Source organism: Chaetodon trifascialis, chromosome 9, assembly GCF_039877785.1.
Source record: "Chaetodon trifascialis isolate fChaTrf1 chromosome 9, fChaTrf1.hap1, whole genome shotgun sequence".
NCBI classification, from domain to species: domain Eukaryota; kingdom Metazoa; phylum Chordata; class Actinopteri; order Chaetodontiformes; family Chaetodontidae; genus Chaetodon; species Chaetodon trifascialis.
In genome coordinates, this window is record NC_092064.1 from 11,412,148 (window position 1) to 11,438,478 (window position 26,331).

Genomic DNA, 26,331 nt, shown 5'->3' on the forward strand with positions numbered 1-26,331 from the left:
CACTTAACATTATATCTCCATCTTGTTTTAGCTCACTTTCACTTTCTTCTCAGCATGTCTTTTTGTCTGTGGATTATGGTCAAAGCTGGTATAAAGAGGCTCTTACACTCACAGAAGAAGAGTTCCCCGTCTCGTGAGTCATTTAAGATTATGCCCCCTGTGGGTGCACTGTGGGTTAAAGAGTGTATGAGTCCTTTACTAGACTTTACATCTCTTAATGTTCCTGCTCTGCCTGTATGAGGACATTATAATATATTTTTTTGAGCGGTGGGGGGTGGAATTTGTGTATTCAGTTTCTCAAGCTGGCTGAAGAATTGATTGAGGAAAAATTGGTAAAACACTGGTGTTGTCTTTTACGTGCAAATGACATTCGAATATTTCAGCTAACCTTTTGTGTAAACCCTTTCTAGATGCTATACTTGTCTATTAATTAGTTTGGATCAGAGTTAACCTCTTAATTGTAGGATTTTGATCTCATTTCATGTCAATGATGAAACCAGCTGACTTTAGTTCAGCTCATAATCCTCAAATGTGTCCAAATATTTCCAACATTCAGAAAAAAAAAAAAAAAAAAAGAATCCAGGTTAAGGGTTTATTGTACCAAGTAGATGATTGTGGGTTGTAGACATACAAATCTGTTTGCCTGTTTACCTCGTTTACCCTCATTGCTCAACCTTCAAGCACACAAGCTCCATTGTCATTCTTTGCCCCTACTCATCATGTTCTTGGGCAGAATGCAAATCTGTTATCCTCTGGTTCGGCCGCAGTGGGGTTGTTTTTGTGTGTAGCTGTTAGTTGCACTGATGAAAAGACCACCTGTCATCCTCTGGCCCTTTGATTAGATTAGGAAGTCAAAGGGGTGGATTAAATTGATATGACGTAGACTAGGCCCTCATGCATTGCTTACTGTGTCATTATCAAAGCTATCTTATCTAGAGGTACTGGGCTTTACTGTACATCTTACGTTAATAGAGGCTCTGTCCCTCTAGTCCAGATTGGAATGTCAATCATTATTTATAAGAAAGAGATCATTATATACCTAATCCTAGATTCTGAAGTCATGTAGATCCTGCAGTGTCTACACGGACAACGTCAAAGGGGAGCTGTGCTGTTTTGGCTTGAAGATATTTTCACAGAAGCTTAAGAGGCTTTATCTGTTCTAGATTATTAAGAGAATAGAAACAAGTGTACAATCTACAAACTGATCTACGATTTACATAAAATGTTTAATAAATAAATTAAAACTATTCAAGCATGAAAATAATAGCATTATTTAGAATAACAACTATTCAGTCATCATAACCTGAGATGCTAAAAAAAAAATAATTTTGACCTAATGATGGTGATACATGAAATGCTAAGGGATCACCAACTTTATTACAATTCAGCTTGAGGAGGGCATGAATCTCTAAACCAAATTTAATGACAATTGATGTATTAGTTTGTCAGTAGGATTCCTCCTCTGGGGTCCATGATCCTCACATCATTGCAATCCATAGTGGTGGACTGGCCAACACTGCCATGGCGTCATGCAGCTAGCCTGGCTAAAACTTCATGTAGGATTATTTACCTGATTAAAAAGAAAAGAAAAGAAAAGAAAAGAAAAGAAAAGAAAAGAAAAGAAAAGAAAAGAAAGAATGAATATGAATATATTCTGCCTAGCTACAGCAGGGGTTGGCGTCAAGGTAGATGGAGGAGTAGAAGAAAACATTAGGAGAAAAAGAGTTCATTCATTCATTCATTTAATCTATTATGGAGACATGAAAGCAGATAGAAGCGGTGCCAGTCTGACTGGATCACCATTCAGCCTTCATTTTCCCTGTAGATGGTGCCCGGTGGCAGACAAAATTGCATAGTGAAAATGAGGCTTATAGGGACCCAATCTAAATGTGATGGTGCCATTATTCTATAGCCATTACACTGTGCTATCAACATTTACATGAGGATGATATGTTGTATTCTTGTCTATTGCCAGTTTAATCTAAAGTACAATAGAGCATTGTGTTTTTATAGTACCAGACATTTAAGGCACTCTTATATATGGACCTTGCCCTCCAACATGACAGAGGAAATGCCTCTTTTTAAATATTTAAGAGGCATAACCAGGAAAACTTGTTTGTAAGGACGTTTTATGACGTCTTGTATTATGGCTCTTTGAGTGTGACTATGAATCTAATTCACCCTTCATAAAATTTGATATTGGATATGAATGAATACTACAGCTTTGGTCTCGAAGGCTAATGTGGTCTTTATCCATTCTCAGATTTTTTTTTTTTTTTTTTTTTTGTTCCCCAAAATTCAGTTCTATCCACAGAATCCAAAAAAGGCAGGGGTCTTGACTGGGAGGAGGGGTGAAATTGCCCTTTTTTTTGAGTGGATGTCTGTGTTATTTGTAACTATACAGCCGCTCCTATTCTCATTCTAATTGGAACTGCACCCTCTCTGTTTCTCCCATGGCAGCTCTCGTTCCCAGAGAGAGGACCCGATTCTCCCAGCCTCACACTCAGCCACAGCCACCCAGACAGCCAGGCTGAGAGAGAGAGAGAGAGAGAGAGAGAGAGAGAGAGAGAGAGAGAGAGAGAGAGAGAGAGAGAGAGATGGAGGGAGGGAGGGAGGGAGGGAGGAGTCTAGTTGTGGAGCTCTATCCCCTGACTGTGTCTGCTACGTGAGTGGTAGAGCAAGAGAGAGAGAGAGCGCATGAGAGAGAAAGAGGAGGAGGAGGAGGGTGTGGGGGGGTAAGTGAGGGCTGAAGAGACTGAGAATGGATGGGCAATGAGAAACCGTGCAAGCGAGAGAGAAAGAGTGAGCGTGTGTGTGTGCTCAGAGTCAGCAGCAAAGACACAGAAAGTCTACAAGCTCACATCAACAAGAGAGCGTGCGAGGCAGAGCTTACCACCGGCAACTCTGAAGAGTGACACAGAGAGGAGGAAGGAGACACACGGAGAGACGGAGAGGAAGAAGAATCAACAGAAGGACTGAAGACAGACTACCAGCCTTCCTCTGGTAAAAGGAGACACCACTGAGGGACTGTAGCATCCGTCCCCCCCAGCAGCACAGAGGAGCACTGTCTCATCTCGTGCATGTGTTTGTGCCTGCCAACTTCAATTTCACACTCGCCCACTGTTTTCCGTAGGTTTTGCCCTCTCCACTCCCCAGTCATGATCCCTTGGGTCCTTCTGCTCCTGTGGATCTCCGGACATGGTAAGTTTTCCAGATTAAGTTGCTTATTCATCACATCTCGCGTGCTTGTGATTGCTATGTGACTTGCTGGCTGGGAACTGTGTCTCTGAATTCATCTTGCTATGATGGCTGAGCTTGTCCTACCATCTGTGTTTTTTTTTTTACTGCTTGTAAGATAGCACTCCCATGTGCACTGTTATGTATGATGCAAAAGAGAAAGGAGGAAAGCAGAGGAAAAAGTCTGTGTGGCTGTCCTGGGGTGAAGGAGCCGCGAACAGTTGTAGCCTGCACTTTCTTCTCCATCAGTCGTTTGTCATTGCTCTCAGACCAGACAAGTTAAATACTTCCTATGCGGGCTTGATATTCCTGTCACACACGCAGACACACACAAACAAAGCCCTCTAACCCCAGTCCAGTTCAGTCAAGCGTTCACTCCTGAGTCACATTGTTTTGAACTGACAGCCCTTCCCCATTGAGTCCAACCACGGGGGGTCTGGTCAAAAGAAAAGCGAGAGAAAAAGTTAACGGTGAAGTGCTTCAGAAGGCAGACTCATGAGTATAGCTTGGCAATTCCAGCCCTCTGGACAGTATCTGCTGTTGTTATTTTTATTCCTAGACAGTCTGTTTGTGGACAGAATGAGGATGGATTAGTTGTTTCCCCAGCTTGCCACCAGGTGGTTGTCTTTGGAAAACAATAGAGGTTAGAAAAGTACAGCAGAACTCTACCTGTGAAGTGTCTGTGTGATATACGGACCCGCGCAGGGCAGAATCAGACAGTGGATGTTTGTCGGCTCTTAGCGTCATGCCCGACCCGCAATGAGCTCCCTGTTTTCCGCTCCGCAGGGTCTGGGTCAATGACACGGCTACCATCTCTTTTCAAAGTTTGACCCCGTCACGTTGAACTACATTCTATGGAGGGTACTGACTGAATGAATGTGGGTCTGTGCGTCTCTCTATACATATTTGATTTGTGCGTCTATATATGTGTGTGTGCACAGTTGTTTCCCAGAGGTAGTAGTCGTTCTTTGCTGAAAAACAGCACAGAAAAGGCAAAATCCAGCCTTGTCCAGTCTGAGATCTTAGTTTGTCCACACATTGTGCTGAAATTGTCAGCTCTAATTCAGTAACACGCCGCTAACCCAGCGGCAAATAAATGAAGCTTAGTAAACAAGATCATTTTCTACAGCATTGAATTCAGCTGTTCCACGTGTTGATTTATAGCCTAAACGGGAGAAAAAAACAAAAGAAAAGAAATACTCATCAAATACAGCAATTTGCTGCGATTCTACTTTTCTGTCGACTCATTTTTCATGAAGGAACGAGGAGGAAATAATGATATCAGGACAGACCAATTTGAAAGTGACTGGAGTGATGAAGCTTCGAATTCCCTCTCATCTCCTGTGCTTTAATGGGTCTAAATCCCTTTACCACCTGTTTTCTTTATGACTGTGTGTGACCTGGGATAGCAACACAAGCAATGCAAGTCCACAGAGAGAGCGCAATGAGCCTCTAGGTCACGTCTTTTGGTGCGGGGCAGTTATACTACACCAGACTTGGCACCGCAGACTCTGTAACTGTTCCTGATGTTGCTGCTTGGCTGTGTTCTGTTCCCCTGATCTCATTGTCAATTCTTTCTGCACCATCTGTGCTTACTGTGATGCAGAAATACATGATCAGTCATTAGTCTCTTCTCCTCCACTCTGTTAAGCATCTGCTAGGTTTTGTACTAACTTCTACTCTGTCTCCACTGCCCTGCATTGTATTTCCATTCCTTGCAAGTGTAAAGCGTGAATAACATCCAAGTTATATTAGACATTAAAACTGCAGCGGGGAGTTTGATTTATTGACATGCAGCACACTTTGTTTTGGACTTTCATCCTGTGACCATCACATTTTTTATTCGCATACCATTGCAGGCTTAGCCACAGTTCTAGGAACAACCAACACCATATCTCAGATAGTACTAGCTGGAAAGAGGCAATTGCTGCAACTGGAATGAGATGGGATTACTGTGCATTTCAGCACAGTTGGTTATTACCATAATATAAAATACTGCTTCCCCCGCCAGGTAAACAGAGGATAACAACCTACCTTCTCTATGCATGCCTCTGGGGAGAAAAAAGTGCTTCCCTGTATCTTACTGTTGTTGTACAAATTACGGTTCTGTTTATGTGCCGAACCACTGTCAGCAGAAAGCAGCGGAAAACAATCTCGTTTTTATGAAGAGGGGGACAGAGGGGAGTTGTGGCCATAGCAGTCATATACTTAGCCGCAGATATCCTGCAAGAGAAGGGAGAAAGAAAGAGAGCGCGAAAAGAGTGAGCGAGAGGGAAGCAGAGAGTTATACGTAGAGGCAATGAGCAGTTTTTTTCTTTTCCTCTCAACTTTGAGTAATAAATGGTCCACAGCGAGCAAGCTAGAGCAGGAGAATAAGGGGAAGGAAAGCTGTTCTCCGTCCTGACGGTGCTGTTGACTGTGCACATGTAGGGCACATTTTCTTTTGCTGTCACCTCTCCCACCAGTGACAGATGACACAGCACCAGTCAGGAGGGTCTGGGAGACAGTCTCCAGGAACACGTTCACCTCAGGCCAAACTTGTCCAGGACCTCGTCTATCTCCTTGCACCTCCTTCCCATCCCTCCTCTCATCCAATCTATACAGCGTCCAGTAGCTCTCACATTCTTCACTTGGCTCTTGTTCTCTTGATTTCACTCTTCACCTTGCGGCAACACATTTCTCCCTCTCTGGCTAACCTCCCTCCTCCTGTTTTTTTTTTTTTTTTTTTTTAATTCCTTTGCTGTGAGATTCAGTGTGATTGAGAACCCTCGCCTCTGTCGGGGAAAGGGTGAAATATGTGAGAGCATGATGTCCCGATGGAGGAGGGGCAGTTTAAGAATAGTCTTGTACTGGATGTGCCAGGCTCTGAAGGAAATGTGCTTGAGAAAAATCAAACATCCTCAGCGTTACGTGTATGGGCTCTGTCCCCCCTCATCTCGCGCCTCTCCTCCTTTGTGTCTCTCTGTCTCTTTATCTCTGTTTTACTCTGAATGACACCTTGTGAAATTACTGGGTTTTTGGTCCACTTTCTCAGGGAAATTAAATCTTTTTGGGCTATCCTTGACTCAAGGTTTGCCCACTAGGGGCAGTGCTGCTGCACAGGAATGAATCTCAATCTTCTTAAAAATCTCCTGTCCCTTCCCTCCCCCCAGTTGCCTTCATTATCTCCCACCCCCTCATATATCTCGTGTCAGAACTCCCGATTTCAGCACCCAGCCAGACTAAGCTGTTTCTTAGTCCTGGAAAGCATGTCTTAGTACCCCCAACAGCCCCTATTTCATTTACTGCTGTCTATTAACTGCTGTCTGACGACTCTAAATCCGCTTTTCATGGGCGGCAGGCTTTGATACATATTTCTCAACCAAAGTATAATTAAATGTCTTTCCAATGTCATGTCTGGATGTGTGGATTTTTTATAGACGGAGAAATCATTCTCCCTTCTCCAAAGGAGAAAAAAGAGAGAGAAATACAGCCCATTACATTTCACAACACTACTCAAACAGAAATACCAATTTTCAGCCTCGTAATTATGAATAGTTATTTGTAAGCAAGACACACTGCTGCCTAATGCACGGATTATGACCATAATAACTCAGAAATAATTAATTGATGCATCCCCATTCTATCAGAATGCTAAAACCAATATACATCTTTCTTACTTGTTGTCCTAAGTGTCGTCGTTCCAGCAGTCACATGTAACATGACTAACAAGCACAGAATGGAGACGAAATTGGTTGTGAGCTTTGTGTGTTTTCTGACGGGATTCTGGTACATTGCAATTAATATGCCTGGTGAGAAATCACAGACGTGTCCTTGTCCTGTTAGTGTGACTTACCGAGTCACCATACATGACAGTTGGCTTGAGTAATGCTAACCCTGTCTGGCTTGTGCCATGCGAACAGAGTGAGTGACAGATGATGTCATCAGTTCATAATGGCGCCCAGTGGCATGCAGTTTGTTTTCTTGTTTGTGCTGTATGTCCCATCAAGGCTAGCCGGCTTAAGTCACCTCAGCCGCTGTGACCCCTGCTCATTTCTGTGCCATGATAGATTAAGACCACTGTAATCCCTCTGAGCTGAGTGCCCTGTTGGATATTTATGGTAATAAGTAAACATATGAATAAATAATCTAAGAGGCTGCCGCTGGACAGCTGGAACTTGTAAGTCCCAGTGTTTGGCAGTGGTTGTGGCGTTAATGAGAGATGCAATTTCCAAGAAAAATCAGTTTTGGCGAAGACTTACATTTGGTTGATATCCTGTAAGAAAAAAAGAGAGAGATGGGCCTAATATTAAAGCGATGGGCATGTGTTCATGTAAGAGCACAATGTTGTAAATGTTCCCGCTGTAGGCAGTACCAAAATAAAAATGCAGAATGGAAGTCAGTACAGTATATCCAGTGACTGCAGTTTGGATGAAAGCCTCATTTCGAGTCTGCTAGGATTCAGGTCAGCCAGGGAAGGGAATATGATTAGTTTTGAGTGTTCTTGGAAAACCAGGCAATGATCTGCTTCCTCTCATGCAGTCAGTCAACAAAATCAAGCTGTTTACTGTTGGGCTTCATTATCCATCTAGAAGACTCTCCTCCCAGCCCCAACAGTTTTCTTTAGTACCAACCAATCAACCCCCAAGCTCCTCATCTCCTCTCTCTCGCTCTGAGACTTTGCTACTGGATCTCATTCCTCAGGGATGAATTTATCCAGATTGGAGCACTCAGCAAAAGGGCATTATCCCGGATTACATGTCTGTTGGGCGGCAGTGTTAAGTAATTCAACCAGATGCTGTCATGACCACTAGGTCACCTGTGAAGGCAGGGTTAGCATCTGCACATCTTCATTCAGCTCTTTGTGGTCAGCATCCATCCATCTGATACTTTATCCTCTCAAGACAGGAAGAGAGATAGTTGGAGTTGGGTGATTTTTAAAAAAGCCAAATGTAAGAATGCAGTCAAATGTGGCAAAGTGTGCGGAAGCCCTCGCTAGCCCTGGTCTGGATTTTATTTGGTGACAGATTATGGGGTGGATTAATGGCTTCTAAATTGCAGTTTAATGCACAGGCAACAACAGGCTATGTTTTTCCCACTAAAGCAACTACAGGCAGGTCCTCAGGTCCATGTGTGTTCAGTTGTGGGTGTGCTGTAAGTAGAGTAGTGGTGGATCATACTGTGTTATTTTTCCTTGGGGAGGACAAAGCATTGGCACAGCAGGGCTAAAAGAAAAATGTTGGTGTTTTTAGCTCGACTGTGCCTCTCCTCTGCTAATCCTGTCTCTACCTAGCAGAGGTTCTGATAGATATTTTTTTAAACTTGCTTCAGGGATCTGTGATTGCTTGTAAAACACAGGTGGGTTCAAACAATGTAACAATACAAAGTTTGTTTCTTTCTTGTCAAAACCCCACTTTGTAAATCTGAGGCATTAATAAGGCTTTTGTTCAAGACATCCACACACTTAAATGTTCATTTTGTCTCACATTCTCCCATAACATATCATAACATAACAGAAGAGGAATGAAAGTTCTCACCACAGGGATGAGCGAATGCATTTTTACTTTTTCCAGGAGTTATACGGTACAGAAGCATCTAGCTGAGGAAAAGGCCCGCACACTGTATTAAAAGAAAAATCCATAAATACAGAGTTCTGCCTCTGTTAAAGTTAAAACACAATGCTCCTTATTCACTGTGCATGGGTGACACCACAGAGCGTGACTCAACATCTGTCATGATGATGGTGCACAAAACAAGAACACAGGGTTATGTGGGTGAAAATGTAAAATATGTGAACAAAATAATGATGAATCTGTTATCTGTTGCTATTATGCAAATAACATATTACCCTTTAGTCACTTTCCAAATTCATATTTGTGTTGGTCCAGTCAATGGAGGAAAACTGTTTAGATAAAGTTAAAACCTTAAAGCTCTCAGTTATGATCTTTATGAAAAAGACATCAACATTTGTTTGTGTGTTGCAGTGAAAGCACATTTAAGGCAGTTTAAAATGCTCTTCATGCTCTAATGACAAATCTCGATCAAATGTGTTGGATCACACCAATTAACTTGACAACGTAAATGTGGTGGCATTTTCACTGCATAGCAACAAGAGTGAGGTGCAACTACATGCACCTTGATCCCTGCTGCATGTGCAGACACTTAGAACTTTAAGGTGATTAAGTAGACGCGAAATGAGGTTTTGCTAAAAATACAAAAATCTTTAATTATTCAGTGTTCATTTATTGGATATATGCTTCACACATAAACTTGATGGTGCAGCTTTAAGGCTGAAGATTAAGGTTAAATTTGTACATGTGCCTGATCAGTACTGAGTAGTTGAGTAGTATGCCGAGTGCATGTACACCATACCATATTTTGAAATACGGCTACTTGCATATTTAAGGCTCATGCATGTTCAGTAATGTGCATGAAACCTACGCAGAGATCTTTTGTGACCTACAAAAACCTGTGTGCCATGCCAGGCAGACTAATTTGTATGTGAAAAACATTCATGTATAAACTGAGCGTCCTAACCTGAAACTGTCTTTCCCATTTTTGTTTCCGTTGATGTTATCTGTGCAGATGTAGAGCTATAAGCTAAGCACTTCTGCCACCTGTGTCGTGTTATGTGTCCAGCTATTGCGTGAAACATTTGTGAGTAAACCAGCCAGCCAATGCGTCGACATGATTGTGAAGGGCTGTGTTAGGAAGGAGCCTAGAAGATGCATGTGGTGCTTCAGCACAGGAGGCACTTGAGGAATTGGGTTGCTGATCTGATAACGACTTCCTGGTGTTTGGCGGGAAGTTTCTGGGACAGCTCAATATTACACCTGGGTGAACTCTCTCATTTTTTCCCCCCATCTCTTTCTCTGCTTCTCACTGTCCCAACATTCTCATGCCAAAGATTCATAATAAAAGCTTTTCACACTGCACACTTCACATGCATTCTGTGTGTGCATGTACGCATGCAGTATATGTGGTGTCTGTGCATTTGCCTCCGTGCCACGACAATTACAGCTGCAAGCCTTGAATGGCAATATAAATGCAAATCAGCCTTTTAACTTGGACAAGCAGAATCTAGGGAGAGAGAAGCTTCTCACCTGTGGATGATGTGGATGTGTCTCTGTCTGCCATTACAACTGCTGCTCATAAAATATATCATGTACAGTGCTTCCATTTGTAAGCAAACCTTGAGGCTGTTCTGTGTGTTTGGGCACCATTCTAACGTCCACTCTTGGGAACAGTTGTAAAACACGATGGTGTGGGACAGTCACATGCAGCAATGGGCCTTTGGCATTACCTCTCTATTTGTATGCTTCCATTTTAGTGGATACGTCTAAATTGTGCTCAGCAGTGCTTAATGGAAGGGCTCGGCAGCTTCTATTTAATAAACAGATAGGATAACCGTTCCCTCTATGGTACCAGACACCAATGGTGAGAGGCATGGCTTTTTGAAAGGCTATTTGATTTGCTCTGATACCAAAAAATATTTTATTCAGCAGAGCACATCAGACACAATATCAGCACAAACTTGTTCTTGATCCAAGCCAAAACTTTTGAAATGTGCCAAGGGGGGATACGCCGCTTTGAGAATGAAAAATGTCTAATGCTGTCACCCTCCCCCAACACTCCCATACACTATGTAGGTGTGCCTGTTTTTTTTTTGTTTTTTTTCTGGTTTTTTTTTTTTTGCTTTTTTTTTCACCAGATGCCAAATGAGGCTTTGAGCCACCTGCCTGTCCCACTAAGACAATTAAGCAAATGGGAAGAAAGGACCATTCACTAGTGGGGTTCGCAATGTTAGCATCTGAGCCAGAAACTGCCCCGTATACCACCCCTCCCCCACAAAAAACTCTTTCAGCACCACTAATGTTGGCGGTGAGCCAACTTCGTTCCTATTTGTGTATTTGTTTAGGGAAATCCAGGAGCATTCAACAGCAGTCTTAAGAAATCTGTGACACGGGATGCTTGGTTTGCATGCTGATAGAAATTCCATCTATTGGTCTCCAGACAAATTCAGTGTGAGGCCTGTGGCTCTCTGTCATTATAGTTGTTTACAAGGCAAAGCTTCATCTGGCACAACCATCCTACAGAAAGACATGCAGTGAAACACACACACACACACACACACACACACACACACACACACACACGCATTCCATACCCTCACTTGCATTACCAAACAGCAGAGTCTGCCAGTACAATAACAGATGAGAAATCTTGGACTATGTGAGCACTGAGGGTTGAATGGTATTGGTATGCTTTGTCACATGCTATAAATAAAGTTTTGGATCGATCCTCAAACATTAATATATCCTGATATAAGAAAATGGCCATATTGATTGTAGCCAGCGCTTCTGATGTTTCTTTAATATGGTGCCACTGGGACTCACCCTGCCCACCGTAACGCCTGGCCTATTTTTATATGCCATAATAATGTGGTGTAACATGCAGGACTCGCTAAAGGCAATTCCAAGATATACTGTACAATATTTGACTGCTCTGCGTCTCTGCTACATCTCAACTGTCAGTGTCTTAGCGCCTCTTCTATTGTAAGTCCTTTCATTATCAGCTGGTCTCCTGAAGTGGATGTCAGAAACCTGATAAAGTAAACAAAGTGAATTAAAGCATAATTAATTTTTAGAGGACACTCATATATTCACTTTGCAAATTCAGAAATTGAAGAGCTCTTGTCGCACTCTCTGATTTTTATTTTATTTTATCAAGTGCAATTTAATATTGTGGAGGCTGGCCCGAGCACTGAAAAAAATGCTAATGCACACCGGGGAGTTTAAATGATTTGCTTTCCTTTCAAATCTCTTGGCAGGGGTTTCAATCTGGCTGGCGTCCTGGGGGAATTCACAGTGGTCATTGCTCAATCCCTGGGGGACATTAGTGCAAATCACAAAGGAGCACAGAAGTCATTTCAGTTTTCCACTTTCCTTTGGCCACTGCCCAATGCTAAATGGCAGAGGACTGGCTCACAATACTGGGCAGGGCAACCCCCTTGCCTCCTTCCGTCTCTAACCTTTTAAACCTGATTTAATCAGATCAAAATACCACAGCGCAGACCCATTTGAGGCAACCTGAAGACAGACAGTTGAAGAGGAACCAGAAGGCCTTGGGGTGAACCAAGGGCAAGGCCATCCATTACTTCCTGTGCAACGAAGAGCACAGGGACACAGAGAATGCCTGCGGTGCACAATGATGAACAGACTCCACATCAGAGATTGGATTAGAGTGGCAAGAGAGAGAACCCTAAAAGCCATGCACAGTTTATTGAAGCCTTATCGAAAGCGATAATGTTACGAGAGAAAGGCACACGTAATGATGAGGATGGGTGGGCAGTGCCCTGTAAATAACTAACATCAGGCGGATGGGCATGGTGGATAGGCAGGTCCACCATGGTCAACTCATCTTCTTTTAAGAGCAGGAAGCAGGACCAGTGAATAGTTACGATAAAATGGACTGTCAATTGCTGGCACCCTGGTTTCCCTGCAGTGTCATCATCACAGGTGTATCTAGTTCAGAGAGGCTCAGTGCTCAGGTTCACTGCAATTTAGGTCCCATTTCATAACTGATACCCATGAGGCATTTTGAGGAAAATGGGAGCAGTGTTATTGCTGAGTCTCCCTGAAGGCTTGGTATCAGGTTTGTGACATGAAATCTGTGTTTGACCATACAGTCTTTAGATCTATGTCTTTATGCATTTATATGTAAAATTATTTTTCTAAGGGGAATGAGGAGTGCATTGGTCACTGCTGATGCACACAGAAAATAGAGAGAGACGTAAGATGGAAATAGACTGTACATGAAGGATTTCATGGACTCGTCGGGTGAAGGCAAAGTAGTATTTAGGTAAAAGTCCTGTTCTCATTTTTTCAGGGCGACTAGAGGATTTTGTTCCTGCTGGAAGGCAATGTTATCTAATAGTAGACGGATGATGGTAATGACAACACAATGCCTCCCAAGGTAAACAAATATATCTAGCACTTGGGAAAGAACGTGAGAGGAGAAGAAAGAACAATAAAGAAAGAAAAGGGAATCTCAAAGGGAGAGCATTCTTGTCACAAATTAAAACATATCTGCGCCTTGCAGCCCTAATCCTTAATGCCAGTGTATTTGTTGTCTGAGCAGAGTATTTGAGCGTATGTGCAAACAAGCGCCAAATGTGATTATTCCTCGCTTTCGTTGTATGCTAATTTTATTACTTCACATTGTTTGCCTATCTTACTCTAAACAGCTTTAGTTCAAACTACTTGACAATGGGTTTTCAAAGGACACCACGCTGTTTGTTTCCAGCAGTTGTAGAGGAACATAAGAGATTTATATTACTATTTTAATAGAATTTTAAAGAAACACCCTTCTGTGACTTTTAGCTTATGTTTCACTGTGATCTGGCATGGGAAAAGTCAATGTCTCTGTCCCAATCATGTGTGACACTGGCACAGCAGGACATTAAAAATGTAGAAGGGCATCTAAAGATGATCGTGGCAGCACACAGTGGGATGTTCAGGAGTGTCACCAATCCCCCCCATCACCTCCAGTTCATGGCCCCCAAACTTTCCCCAGGTTAGGAGCATGAATTATTAACAGGGCTTTCATTTAAAAATGTAATTTGCTCAGGCCCAGCTGTACAAACTCTAACACAGCCTCTTTTGAAACATGGAGAAGCTATCTCATAAATTTATGTTGGATCTCCTGCAGCCCAAAGAGTCTCCTCCAGATGGGTGCGCTCCACACTGAGTGGAGAGTTAATGGCTTGGAGTTGACTGTCAGTCCTTATCTACAAGCTCTCTGTAACTGTTTCATGCTTTGATATTTTTCCTCAGTTTTTTTGTGCCTTGAGATGTGTAGAATCAGTTAATGGATTAATTAAACACTGTATATGATACCTTGGACCAAAGTAATTTAGTCATAAAATCCAGCAAATCTGTCCACTCAAATTTCTAATACAGCAAGAAAAGACGGCTATAAGTTAATCAGCACCTGAAACGTAGTGATATGTATGCTCTTTCATTAGTCCAAGGACAGTCTTTAAAAGAGCCTTGTGTGGGACTGCAGCTTGCTATTGTTGTTGTTTACTCCAAAGCAGACAGACTTTTAGCTTCTCCCTCAGCTCTGATCCTTTTGATCATCACCTCCATATTGGATATAAAATGGAGAATGAACAGCTCTGCAACACAAGTGACTTTCAGAGTTCTGTGACTCTTTGAAGGCTGCCAAACAAGTGTCTTTCATCTCAAAAACCAGCAGCCGTCTTGTACAAAAGGAGAACAGGACAAAATGAGAGAGAAAGGCAGTATCCAGGGCTTGGGAATGAAAAAGTGAAGATTGTGGGGTCTCTTTGTGATCGCATTTCCTCTAAGGCCTCCTGTGAGGGAAATGAGATGTACTTCATACAGCAATGATAGTCGGGCATCAGTCAAACATCCTGAGCCTAAAAAGGGTGAGAAGAAAAAAGTCAATTTAGCTGGCCAAGCAGATTATTTGCTTTCTGAAAAGCCTTGCTAATTCCCTTCATCGTTAATGAGGTGACAAACCAAAAATGTGTTGATGCATGAATGGACCTCAACAGGTAATGAATGAATCGCACAGACATACTGATGCTATTGAAATCTGTCTCTAATTTGATTCATTTCCCTTTTTCATCAAGAGCCATTATAGCTTTCCTTTCTGTCAATATACAAGTGTTTTTCATGCTTTGAAGATTCGGGTATTGTTGGGTTGCTGGTGCATATTCAGGTCCATTTACTCTGCAAAGATCCTGACCGTTTGTATGGAGAGCAGAACAAATGACTGAATTAGTAAGTTTTGTTGTGGCGCAGCCCGCAATGGACAAAAAAAGAAAAGAAGCTCATACTTCCAGAATCTGTTAGCCTTGAATTAATGATGGAACAGGAGCAGTAGCGTTCCCCCACTGAGACATGAACCAGATTTCAACCCAGAGCTCCCTGGAGGTGAGGGCCGGCATCTCTCTGACAGGACATCTGGTCCCTGAGCATGGCCACCAGGGGGTCGATGTCGCCACCTTAATTGTAATGTCTCCCTCTTCCTCCCTGTAAAAAACTAGGGCATCTCTCCATAAAAGGAGATGAGGAAGGGGGGAGCCACTATTTGCTGGGCCGTGTCGGCATGCCACATCATTTAAGCTGACAGCTCTAATAAATTACAGCAACAGATCGCTGTGAACAAACAAAGCTTAATGGAAATAAAGTGAGAATTATCAGCCAAGAAATAAAAGGAAAAAAGAATTACATTAGTGCAAAGACGGCGGATGAAAGGATGTCAGGCCTGCATAACACAGGCATTAAATGGGCAAATTGCCACTTTGAGAGATAGGAAATGTTTTGTTTTCATCATTGCTTCTGTTGAAAATGGAGAATAATGAAAATCCCTGAGCAGACCTAACACATGTCCTTTATCTGACTCCTTAAAATCTTCTATTGCTTTTCTCTTCCCTCTCTTGTTGTTTTGCCTTCCAGGAAAAAAAGAAGTCTGCAGATTGTTTTGCTCTGTAGGACCCTTGCTCCATCAATCCATCCAGGCCAGAGAAAGCCTGGAAGCCTATGTCGTTAAAATGCTTAGGCATGTGGAAGAGAACGACAAGAGATGGGAGGAGGAGGGTGAAATGGTATGTCAGGTGAAACATTTGTCAGGTGCTCTCAGTATGAAGGCTGTCCATCTAGAGATCCCCGAAACAAAAGCAGGTCGGAGAGGGTCCAATTCGACCTCCCCCACATTCTGATTTTGTCTTGGAGAAATAAAAAAATGAACCAAATGCAGAGAGAAGTGCAACCAGCCGAAATGTCAAATACAAAAGAGCCCCAAAATATGCATCAATCCCATCAGAACATGAACTGCCAGGTGCACAGTAAGTGTTGTTAAACTTAATTTGAAAGAATGAAAGCTCCCACCTTGGAAAAGTGAACACACTGCCTCTGAGTAAAGACAGGGATCCGAGCGCGAGTCGAGGCTGAGTCATATCCATTGATAGAACACAGGTAAAGCTAATTGAAGCAGTCCTAGGTGAGGTTAGTAATTTGGCACCGTGGAGAGTAAAGGTCTATCACAGAGGTTTTACTCGATCATGTGCTACTTCATTTTTTCCATCTGGCTCTTTTTTGAGAAAATGTTTCTCTGGGCTTTCGTTTTCATTCGCTGATGTTCGATTCCCCTGTGCCATGAGATATCAGCTACCTAAATCTAGTCTATCTTATAATTAATTGAGAAAGATGAGTTTAAATTCATTACATTGTATTCCCAACATTTACACTGTTCATTTATTTTGAGCTATCCTCAGCTTCGTTAGCAATGCTATCTAGCCTTTTCAGAAAAGGCTTTCATTCTGTCCGAAAAGATGACAGTCAGAGGGAGTGAGGTCGCCATTCGGCTTTAGCAGAAAACAGAAATCTTTTTCAGTTTTCAGTTTGAGTGGAGTGGTTAAAGATGCCATAGGAATGCCGCTGTGTTGCTGGATTAAATAGTGAAGCATCTGAGCCCTGCGGGGAGGTCCTCAACCACGGGCTGAAGTTTTCTCGAGCCCACTTTGTTAGCCAGAATGTATTGGACCTGAGCCAAGGTTAGCCAGCACCATGGACACAGAATCCCATTGCTTTTATAATGAGCTTTGAAAAACAACTCAAGAGGTCAGACACCACGAGACTCAGATGAAAACTAATTGAGAATGTCACTCAACAACAATAAACCAATAAGTGGAACTGCTTCCTCTTTATGCATGGGAGCAGTTTGAGTAAGCACTTACAGTGGAATGACGAGGGTAATAGGGGAGAGGGGTGTGAGGCATAATATGTGTGCCTGGGGGATACTGTGCGTCCTGCTTTCCAGCTCCATTTTATGTGTATTTATGTCTTCACATGGTCTCGTGTTTGTGTGCATCTCTGCATGTACCTGTGTGTGTCTGCGCATGCCTCCTGTGTGGCATGTTCTCCACTGAGTTTGTGCACTTACTGTTTGTGTGTATGCTTGTGTGTGAGTGTGAAGAGACCACGGAGGGCCGTCCAACAGAGAGCACTGCATTTCGAAAGGTGCCAGAATGAGTTTGTCATAGAGAGCGTAAACTTGAGGAGAAAGGGGACTGTGGAGAGAGAGAGAGAGGCTTTCCCCAGGCACCCAGAGTCTGTCAGACTGATTAAGTCACACGGCTGGAGTGAGAGTTGGGAAACTGAACCAGAGCATGCTAGGGGAGCATTGTATGACAGCAGAGAAATAAAGAAATAAATAGCAACATGTAAGTATTAACACGACTGCATGTCACATGTGCACTTACTTATACCTGACCCTAGAGACTCATGCTGGGACACTGCACACCAGCCTGCATCCCATCATCCCACCCTGCAGCTTCCTCACCCTCCAGCGACATAAAGCAGGTCAGGGGCATCTTAAAGTTCACGAAATGCAACATGACAGGACAACTCTAACATATGCCTGTGTGACAGTGGAGCAAATAGATGATTGATGGCAGAGCGTTGTGTCTTAAGGGGAAGATAGAAAACACAGTATAAAGAATGCTGGCTTAATCTCACTCTCCTTTACCGTACTTCTGCTTTTAGTTTCCTCTCAGACACACGCATGAAATAAATGGGCCAAAGTTTTAGCTTGAGATTGTATGGATCTATAGTTATATTAGAAACATGAAAACCTCCAAAACATCAGCCTACTCGCGGGCCCGGCGTGTCTGTCGCTGCTGCTGAATGTATCAGAAATGCCAAGAACCTTTGAACCCCCCGGAAAGAATGGCCGACTACCATTCCACGTGGCCCTATCACCCACCAGACTAACTGATGAACGCATGGTCTTTGTTCAGAGGACCCTGGCTGCTCTGAAGTGCCCTACTTGGTCTGTATTGCTCTCGATCTGTCTCTCTCTGCCACGCTGAGGAGCACTGCAGACTTGTTGGTATATAGCAGAAGGGCAGCATCATTAACAATACTGAAGGCTACCCACATAGAAAACTTTTGGCATGAAATGGAAATGAGACAAGAAGTAGAGAACTGCTTCCAGTAATGCTCTCAGTAAAGCCAGGTACATGGTTGATGTTGCTCACTAGCTGGAAATGTAAAAAAGGCTGCAATGTCAACTTTGCCCTCCCACGACTGGCCACCCCCATACTGAAATTAACATCACTCGTCCTCTCCTCCACAGGCTCTACAGTCCCACTGCTGTGCCAAAGCACAATCTATAGCACCTCTAGCATCAAATGCTAATTGCCCAGCATTCGACGAGAGAAAAGGGCTCCCTGAATTAAGAGTCATTTAGCGAGAGACTGAGTTCAGCACAGCACTGCGATGCCTACGAGCTAATGTCTCTGCAATCTTGCATCGAGCTCTAAACGTGTAGTGCGGAGTGAAAACGCACTCTATCCACATTATAATGCAAATTCAAACCTGTGCTTTGCTTCACGAGTAATTACTATGGCAGAACAAAACAGCACAGTTAATAGGTTCAAAGTAGTCCATCAAACAAGAAACAAGAAAACTACCTTTTGTGAGAAAATATGGCTTTTGTCTGTGTTCAGGGCCCAAAATCAATGTGTACTAAACAACACTTTGGTCTTTGCACATATTCTAATTTGTCAGGCAAGAACTTGATTCAGCTGTGTTTGTTTCAAAGGGAATAGAAACAAATAGATTTCTCAGTGTTGAGGAGCACTGCAGGAAGCATTTTCCCCCCATACACTGGTGCAAACAATGGGGGCAGTGTGCGCCTTTGATCAAGGGCATGTCTATGTTGATGACGAGAAATCTGCAGGCTGTCCCAAGAGTGTTGTAACCCTACCTTCAAAGTACACTTGTTTTTCCTTCCCAACATCCTCTTTTCTGCAGCTGTCTTCACTGAGTTGACTGAATCTTTTATTTGTTGAGATCAGTTGGCAGCACCAACAAAGCGTCACAGAGCCAAAACTGCTGATTATGAAGTTTGATGCATTTTCGGTCCAGCGTGCAATGCAAAGGGACAAAAAATAAACAAGTGAAGAAATGTTTTCTGAAAAATTCATCCTTGTTCTTTAAAAAGTTAATTATTCATCCCTAAAGTAATGCTATAGTTTGATTCCTGCAGTGCGGTCATTGAGTCTATATAGTGTCATTTTGAATATTTCACAGTGAGTGTATGTGTCCATGTGTGGGTGTTTTTGGTGGACACATGATCGGTGTGAGAGGCCAGTTCCTCTTTCTGGACGATCCCCAGTTGTCTTAGGGCTATTCACTCACACGTCATTGTGCCCTCTCTCTGAGCCGTATCAGCAAGATGGGCATAAAGACCAATCCTCTTTGACTGGGACCGGCCCCAGTGCTGTCGCTGGGTCAAGGTCTGGGCCAGTGACACCAGCTGGGTCCCTCTGCCACTTGCAATACATGCTTGGATAGCATCATACAACCACAGACAGCACGTGGGGGTCATAGTGAGAGACGCTTGAAGACCACTGCGATAGTATCACAGAGCTCTCTGATCCCTCTATCTGTGTGACTTTGTACTTAATTGGAAATCACCTCTAAGTGACAATAGCCTGATCACCCTAATTAGGCAGATTATGTGTATCGGTGTACTTGTCTTACAATTGAGCTCTGTGTTTTTAACATATAGAGGCTTAATTAGGAACCTTGCAATGTACCTGCATTAAATAAGGCTTTAATTAAGACTCACATTAGGTTCTAAGAGGTTGCAAATGAGTAGATCTTCGTATAAAAGGATATAGGGACTTGCACACTCAGCCTTGACACAGGAGGCAAATATGATCGCACGCAAGATGTTTATTGCACCACCGAGTGAAAAGATTGTCTTCACTAGAAATTGACCAAAAAAGAAAAAGAAAAAAGAAATCTTTAACACACTTAACACTTACCCACACACGCCTAGAAATGACCTCCAGTTTGTTTCCAAGATAAACTAAATCTGAGCTGGATCGAAGAAAACAGAGAAAATCAAAATGGTTTTCCCTGCTTAGGACATGAATGTGTTCGACATATCTGATAAAAAAAAGAAAGTCACTGTTGACATCCAATGTGTTGCTTTGAATGAACAGACAAAACAACAGTGTTAACATCAACTCAATCTGAGGTCATAAAACAAAAAGGCTAAATTCGCTCATGACAATTACTTACTCACACTTTGTAACTCTTAGGTATGTAAAATAAATTCCCAATTACGTTACGAGACAATTTAACGTCGCCTGCTATAATATGGTCTTGAAAACCATTGACAGGAACTGTGCACTATATTTACATGTGCAGTCTCACTGTCAGCTGGTCAATAAAACAATAAAACACAGCAGTATAATGAAAAGAATATGCCCACTGAGCCAGACAGGGAGCCACAGAGCCAGCTCCACTCTTTAATCCAGGCACCCCTTTTTCTTTCACTTCTCCTTGCAGAGTGCTCTGAACCAGCTGCGAAATTGAATTTTCCACCCCTGTGTGTACGTGAACCAGCCAAGCACTGCATTGTCAGAGTACTCAATTAGCTCCCAAGGCGGAAGCCAAAATGTTTTCCAACAGCAAATGTATTCTTCACAGGGCAAGCTCTCATTAGCATAATGTTTCTGTTCCTATATACGTAACACAGAGTGCCTTCCCAAGGTTGAAAACAAAACCGGCAAAACACCCTGAAGCTTTAATATCAGTGTCCCTCCATGCCTTATCATATCATACTTAGGGGTAGTGTAGCATTCAGTGAAGAGAAATGTTAACCTCTGCTGAAAATGTCTCATTAACATTAGTAAAATACCCTTGCTGGTGTGTGTAGCACACAGCAGAGACACTCTGTAAAGAGTGCATTCCTTCCATTCCTTCACATGCTGAGGGTTTTATCTGAATTCACATGATTGAGAGACTCTGCTCCTCTGAGTCTCTTATAACTCAAACAGATGTTGAAACGGTCTTGTCCTATTTTATCACTGGAAAAGCCGAGGCTACACAATGCAGGTCCTGCAGATCTAGAGAACAAAAGCGATTCAAGCCCTTAAGACCTTATAGTGCTTTCTGAAAGTTGTTGTAAGTTTGCAGAAAATGAATCATATTATTTACTGAATATGCTGACATTGAAACAGTTGGCTGAAGCATTAGAAATAATCTGCACTGACAAGTAGCTAAACAGTTCTCTGACAAAGTGACATTGAAGTCAGACAACTATACAAACTTTTTTTCCCCTGCTGAATGGCTGAAAGGACGCAATAGAAAAGAAAAAAAAAAACAAAACTCTGAGACAAAAGCAAGTCTGTAGGAGACATTCTGTAGCTATTGCAACTATTCTTGGAATTCTTGCACTCACTTTTGTTTGACTAATGTGACACTGTGGCAGTAATACAGTGGATGTAGCACAGGCAGCCACAGAGTCAGGGGGTTGTAATCTTGCCTGCCAGTGCCCTATAGTGTCCGGTCACTCATTATTAAGGTGCCACCGACTCCAAATTTAGAGCTCTTGTGTTTGTCACCTGCCCTGGGCCTTGTATATCAGCCCCGACACACACACACACACACACACACACACACACACACACACACACACACACACACACACGCCCATAACAGCTCCCATCACACAGACAGGGCATGGATATCAAATGGGATGTGGGGGTTTTTGCTAATGGTTTGTGGTGGTGGGAGTGACGCTCACACTCCACGCTAGTGTAAATTTGCCAAGGGCCTTTCTCATAGAGGACCCTGTCACAAAGATCGGGCAGATATCAAAAGTGAGACGAAGTGTCACTCTGCAAAAGCAGCTTAATGTAAGTGGGACTGCAGGCGAGGCAAGGTGACATGGTTGATGGTGTTCCATGCAATCTTTCTATTTTTCCTTTTTTAATTGACACTTATCTATTTCACCTAATTATTTATGCATTTGAAGGGAATCTAATATGAAACCTGCCAGTGGTTATAAAATGAAGCATCTGTTTTATTTTTCTTGCACATGTGATGGCTGATGACTTTATCTGGTGCAGTTACCAAGAAAAGTGTGGAATAGACTGAAACAAGCATTTTTAAATTGATTTACTTTATAGTCCTGTAGCCATTCAATTTGCAGATAAAGAAATTAGAGGCAAGAAAGGATAAAAAAAACAAAAAACAACGGGCTGCTTTGGTCCTCCATGGAAATCAGAGCTGCAACAACATACATTAACTCAAAGCTGTCAAGAACTAACTGTCAAGATGTAACCTCAAGAATGAAATTGGAAAAACATTACCGTTGTCCTTTGTCTATATCCCTGAAGGCTAAAATGTTGATTGTCTATGTAGACACAAATACATGTGATTGAGTGTGTCTGTGTGAATGTGTGTGAGTATAGGTGTCTTTGAAAGCGAGCATTTGTGTCTGCTGTAAAGCCTCTGAGTTAACCTTCCCAAGGCTTTTAACGGAGCACTCAGATTAGTGCGCCCTCTATAAGGCAGAGACAGCGCCGGGATTAACCTTGTTTTAAATGTGCCGTTTGAGAAAGATTGGTTGACCTCACTGTGACCTAGGCTTTGGACAAACCATCACACTTGATAGAAACTGGCTGTTAATGGACTTCACAGTGCCAAGAAACACCCTGACGACATATGCTCATGTTTGAGATTAATATCGTTTGCCTTCCAACACTCACTACTTGCTATAGCTTCAAATTAATTTCCTTCTTTGGCAAGTCGTTTTGGCCCCTGTCCCTTGGCAGACCTTCTCTGGAGCAGATTTTTTTTTTTTTCTCAGAATGACTATGATCTAATTTTGTGATTTGCTCTGATCTCACCTGCCTTAGCCAGGAACAGTCTAAATCTCTATAGCTGGGGGTGTCAACAGTTTCTGCACCGCTTATGTCAAGGCTTTTCTATCCTGTGTCAAAAAGTGATGTGTAGAGGTATAAACAAGTCCGGCAAAACAAGTAAATTCAATCAAGACGCAGGTACGTCAAACGTTTCATAACTTGGCCTTAAATGATGACATTTGTAGCGAAGATGCTCCTCTTCAAACAAGAGGCCCTGCAGAAACAGGGGAAGAGGTACCTTTAATCCTTCCCATTAACAGTCCATTGCCTGGGATTGGGGCAGTTGGATTCTCTGTCTGAGATGAGCTGCACTTCCTGAGAAAATGAAACAGGATGATGGAGATCAGTGACAATACCGGCTGGATAATCATGCCCAAATCACAGCAATCTGCTCTCAATCTCCACCCCGATCTACACGCACTACCGTCAATCCCTCCCCACCAAATCCCTAAATCCCGACAATCTGTAGCACTCAGCTTAGAACCTCTGTTAATCCACGTAGGAAGCCCACATTACTGGACAGGAAGGTACGAGATCCCCTCGGACCCTTCCTCCCTCTAGAAACCAAATTTGGCCCTTTATGTCCTATTTTTATACTCTGCACCACTGATCCATTGCTGTTTGATGGCCTCCTCTTAAAGCGAGAAGGTGTAAACTCATTTTTATGATCATATCTACACCGCTACATGAACTGTAGGCAGAAAGAACCAAATGCGCAGACTTAGTTTTAGTCCATCATCTATTTCTTTAACAACTGGAATATTAATTTAAATACCAACAATGCAGGCTGGAAATGCAAAACGAGAGGACTTACTGATTACAAGGAGATGTCTTGACAGCAAGCCTGTTGTGGGTGGAATATGTTTATGTAAAGATGTGTGTTTTTTGGATGGTGTGATTCAAATACATATTGCCACCAGAGGGAAGGGAATGCAGAGTATTGCTACAACATGATCTACTTTTTACCAATAACAGACAAAATACAACCAATAACATTGTGCCAAAGAGCAAATGTCTTGCTTGCGCACTGCTGGAAACAAAGAGTCCTTGCCTTGTGGCTAAAGGGCAATTTCAGGAACCTGAATTGGCTCACCGTTGACTTCGATAGGATGAGAAATCTTGATAATGAAATGTACCTTGACTTTTCCTGATGAATCCACTGGGCTGAAAACCTCAACCCCAGCATCTGTTATTGCCTGGATTCCTACTGTTTGTGATAGGCGTGACCGCCAGAGAGGTCAACAAGCAATGATTTTCTCTTGAGCATCGACACAGGCGATGTTGGGAAGCAAACAACGTTCTCAAAAATAAATATAATATAGAAGAGTTAAGCAGTTTCTCCTTGACACAGAGCATGTGTAAGCTAGAAACAGCTTTCTGGGGAATATTCTTTCTTTGCGCAGTATCAGTAAGAAATTAAGGGGAAAAACACTTGTTTTGTGTTTCTTGGTTATTGTGACAAATGCAATTTTAATCTCTACAATTTGACACTTGTTTATGCCAGCCTTTCTTGTTCTGCTTTCTGTTGGGCTAATGCTTCTGTTTCAGGGGTAAGTCTGTGCTCATGAAACAGTAGGCTCACTGCAGCATTGCGCGACTTTATCTTTCCTCCCATGACCATGTGAAGGTCTTTCTGGTCGTACATGTCACGGCAAGGGAAGGATTTTTTCCACTTCTCACACTATATCTTCCTTCAAAAGAACATTGAGCCACATGGAAAATGAGGTCTTTCCAAATCTTTAATACTGTCACTTTCAGATGAGAGGGTACCGCTCCTTGTTTATCATGCTATAATCTAAGATCTGTTTTGTGTATGCATTCAAGATCATCTTTATTTTCTTGTGCATTGACTAGCTCTGAATTTACCAACCATTTTGACTCCAAATCAGGGACACTATCTTGATTTGAAACCTCTACTGTCAAGTACATTATTGATTCAACATAGATGTATTTTAGATGTCATCCATCCATAAGAAAACCTCTGAGTTTTCAGTCTCTCGTTTTTCAGTCTTCGTCAGTCTCCTTGAGGATCTACAGTGTATTTCATTTATGCTGATAAAGAGTTGTGTACAGTTTCACTTGATTTTGTCAATTCAGTTTAACTTCAAATATGCACAGCTAAACTGAAGTGATGACTGTAAACCCTCAGGAGATAGATGAGTTCTTGTCCTTGCTGAACAAAAGGACTGACCATCTCTTTTAGGTGAGCTTTTACTCTGCGTCGTCTTTTGAGACAGTGGAGTGTCAAGGAAACTGGCGAGCACCTCCAGTTTCCTTTCCAACAATGGCACCCCAAAAGCATTGAACTTAAGTCAGACTAGACTGCAGAACACAGACACATTTGTTTACCTAAGTCCTCTCTTCTTCTAAATGGAAGTCTGCTTTTTGCAGAAAGAGTCAAAATAAGGAACTTCATCGTCCTTGTCACTGAATGGATTCGTTACCATTTCACATTCCTCATTGCTGACATATTACAATTTAACAAATAGTCCAACACATATGTATTCTGACAACCTTGGTGGATAACAACATTTTTTTGCTAACACTTTGTGTCAATAGATGATCGGGTGAAAGTTTGATAAGACTTGTTATTATTATAACATAAGCCTCTCATTTCTTTCTTTTATAGAGCAGTTGATCTGTGAAAAGAAAAGTTAAAGTCTTGCCACAGAGGAATGCTGTCACCCAGAAGAATTTCTTAAAATGTAGAGCTTATTAAAAAACAAATAGTTTTTGTGAATTTGTGAATGTGAGCAGAGATGCCACCATCATTTTCGAGTCATGACAAGTACATAACCTAGTATCACAATCAACCATCACAAAAAAACAGACTGACTTAAGATTTTGGAACTGACCAAAGAGCCTGATCAACAAAGACTGGGCAATCCTAGAGGTGACATTCAGTGAAAAGACTGTGAGGGCATTGAGCATCAGTAATGACCAGGGATCTGAAACAGATCTACCCTCTGACTGACAGCATGGATGATAACAGGCAGAATCCCCTTTAATGTGAGCCTGCCCTAAGACAAGGCTTTTTTTTCACAATACTTCCTTAGTCTTTGTCTTGTCAAGGCTTAATTGGAAATCTAAAATGCTGCCATTTAATGTCCTCATCATCCTTTTGGATTCAACCAGCTCTGTCTTGTTTGCTTCACAGCTGTGAGTTCAGCAGCGCTAACCTGACATGACAACCCAAGTTACTTGGTTTCCTTTGTCAGTCTGTCCCAGCATGTTAGCTCTGCTTTTGATCATTCACTGTGCATTTTTCAGTTAAAAGTCTGTCATGAAGTGCTCCCAAAAATACCTTCTGCAACATCTGCTGCACATGTAAACAAACAGCAGCTGCCAACAACTGT

General features: G+C 42.4%; 1 protein-coding gene across 8 annotated transcripts in view; it reads left to right on the forward strand.

Annotated features, from left to right (window-relative positions):
- The first annotated feature begins 2,771 nt into the window (after positions 1-2,771).
- kirrel3b (kirre like nephrin family adhesion molecule 3b) overlaps positions 2,772-26,331 on the forward strand; it is a 159,116-nt gene continuing 135,556 nt past the window's right edge. For 7 of the 8 annotated variants that reach the window (XM_070970028.1, XM_070970029.1, XM_070970033.1 and 4 more), the window contains exon 1: positions 2,949-3,201. In XM_070970028.1, the coding sequence (XP_070826129.1) occupies positions 3,081-3,201 (121 nt within the window). In that variant the 5' untranslated portion in view covers positions 2,949-3,080. Of the gene's footprint in view, positions 3,202-26,331 lie in introns of all 8 variants that reach the window. The other variant, XM_070970032.1, reaches the window with a different exon arrangement.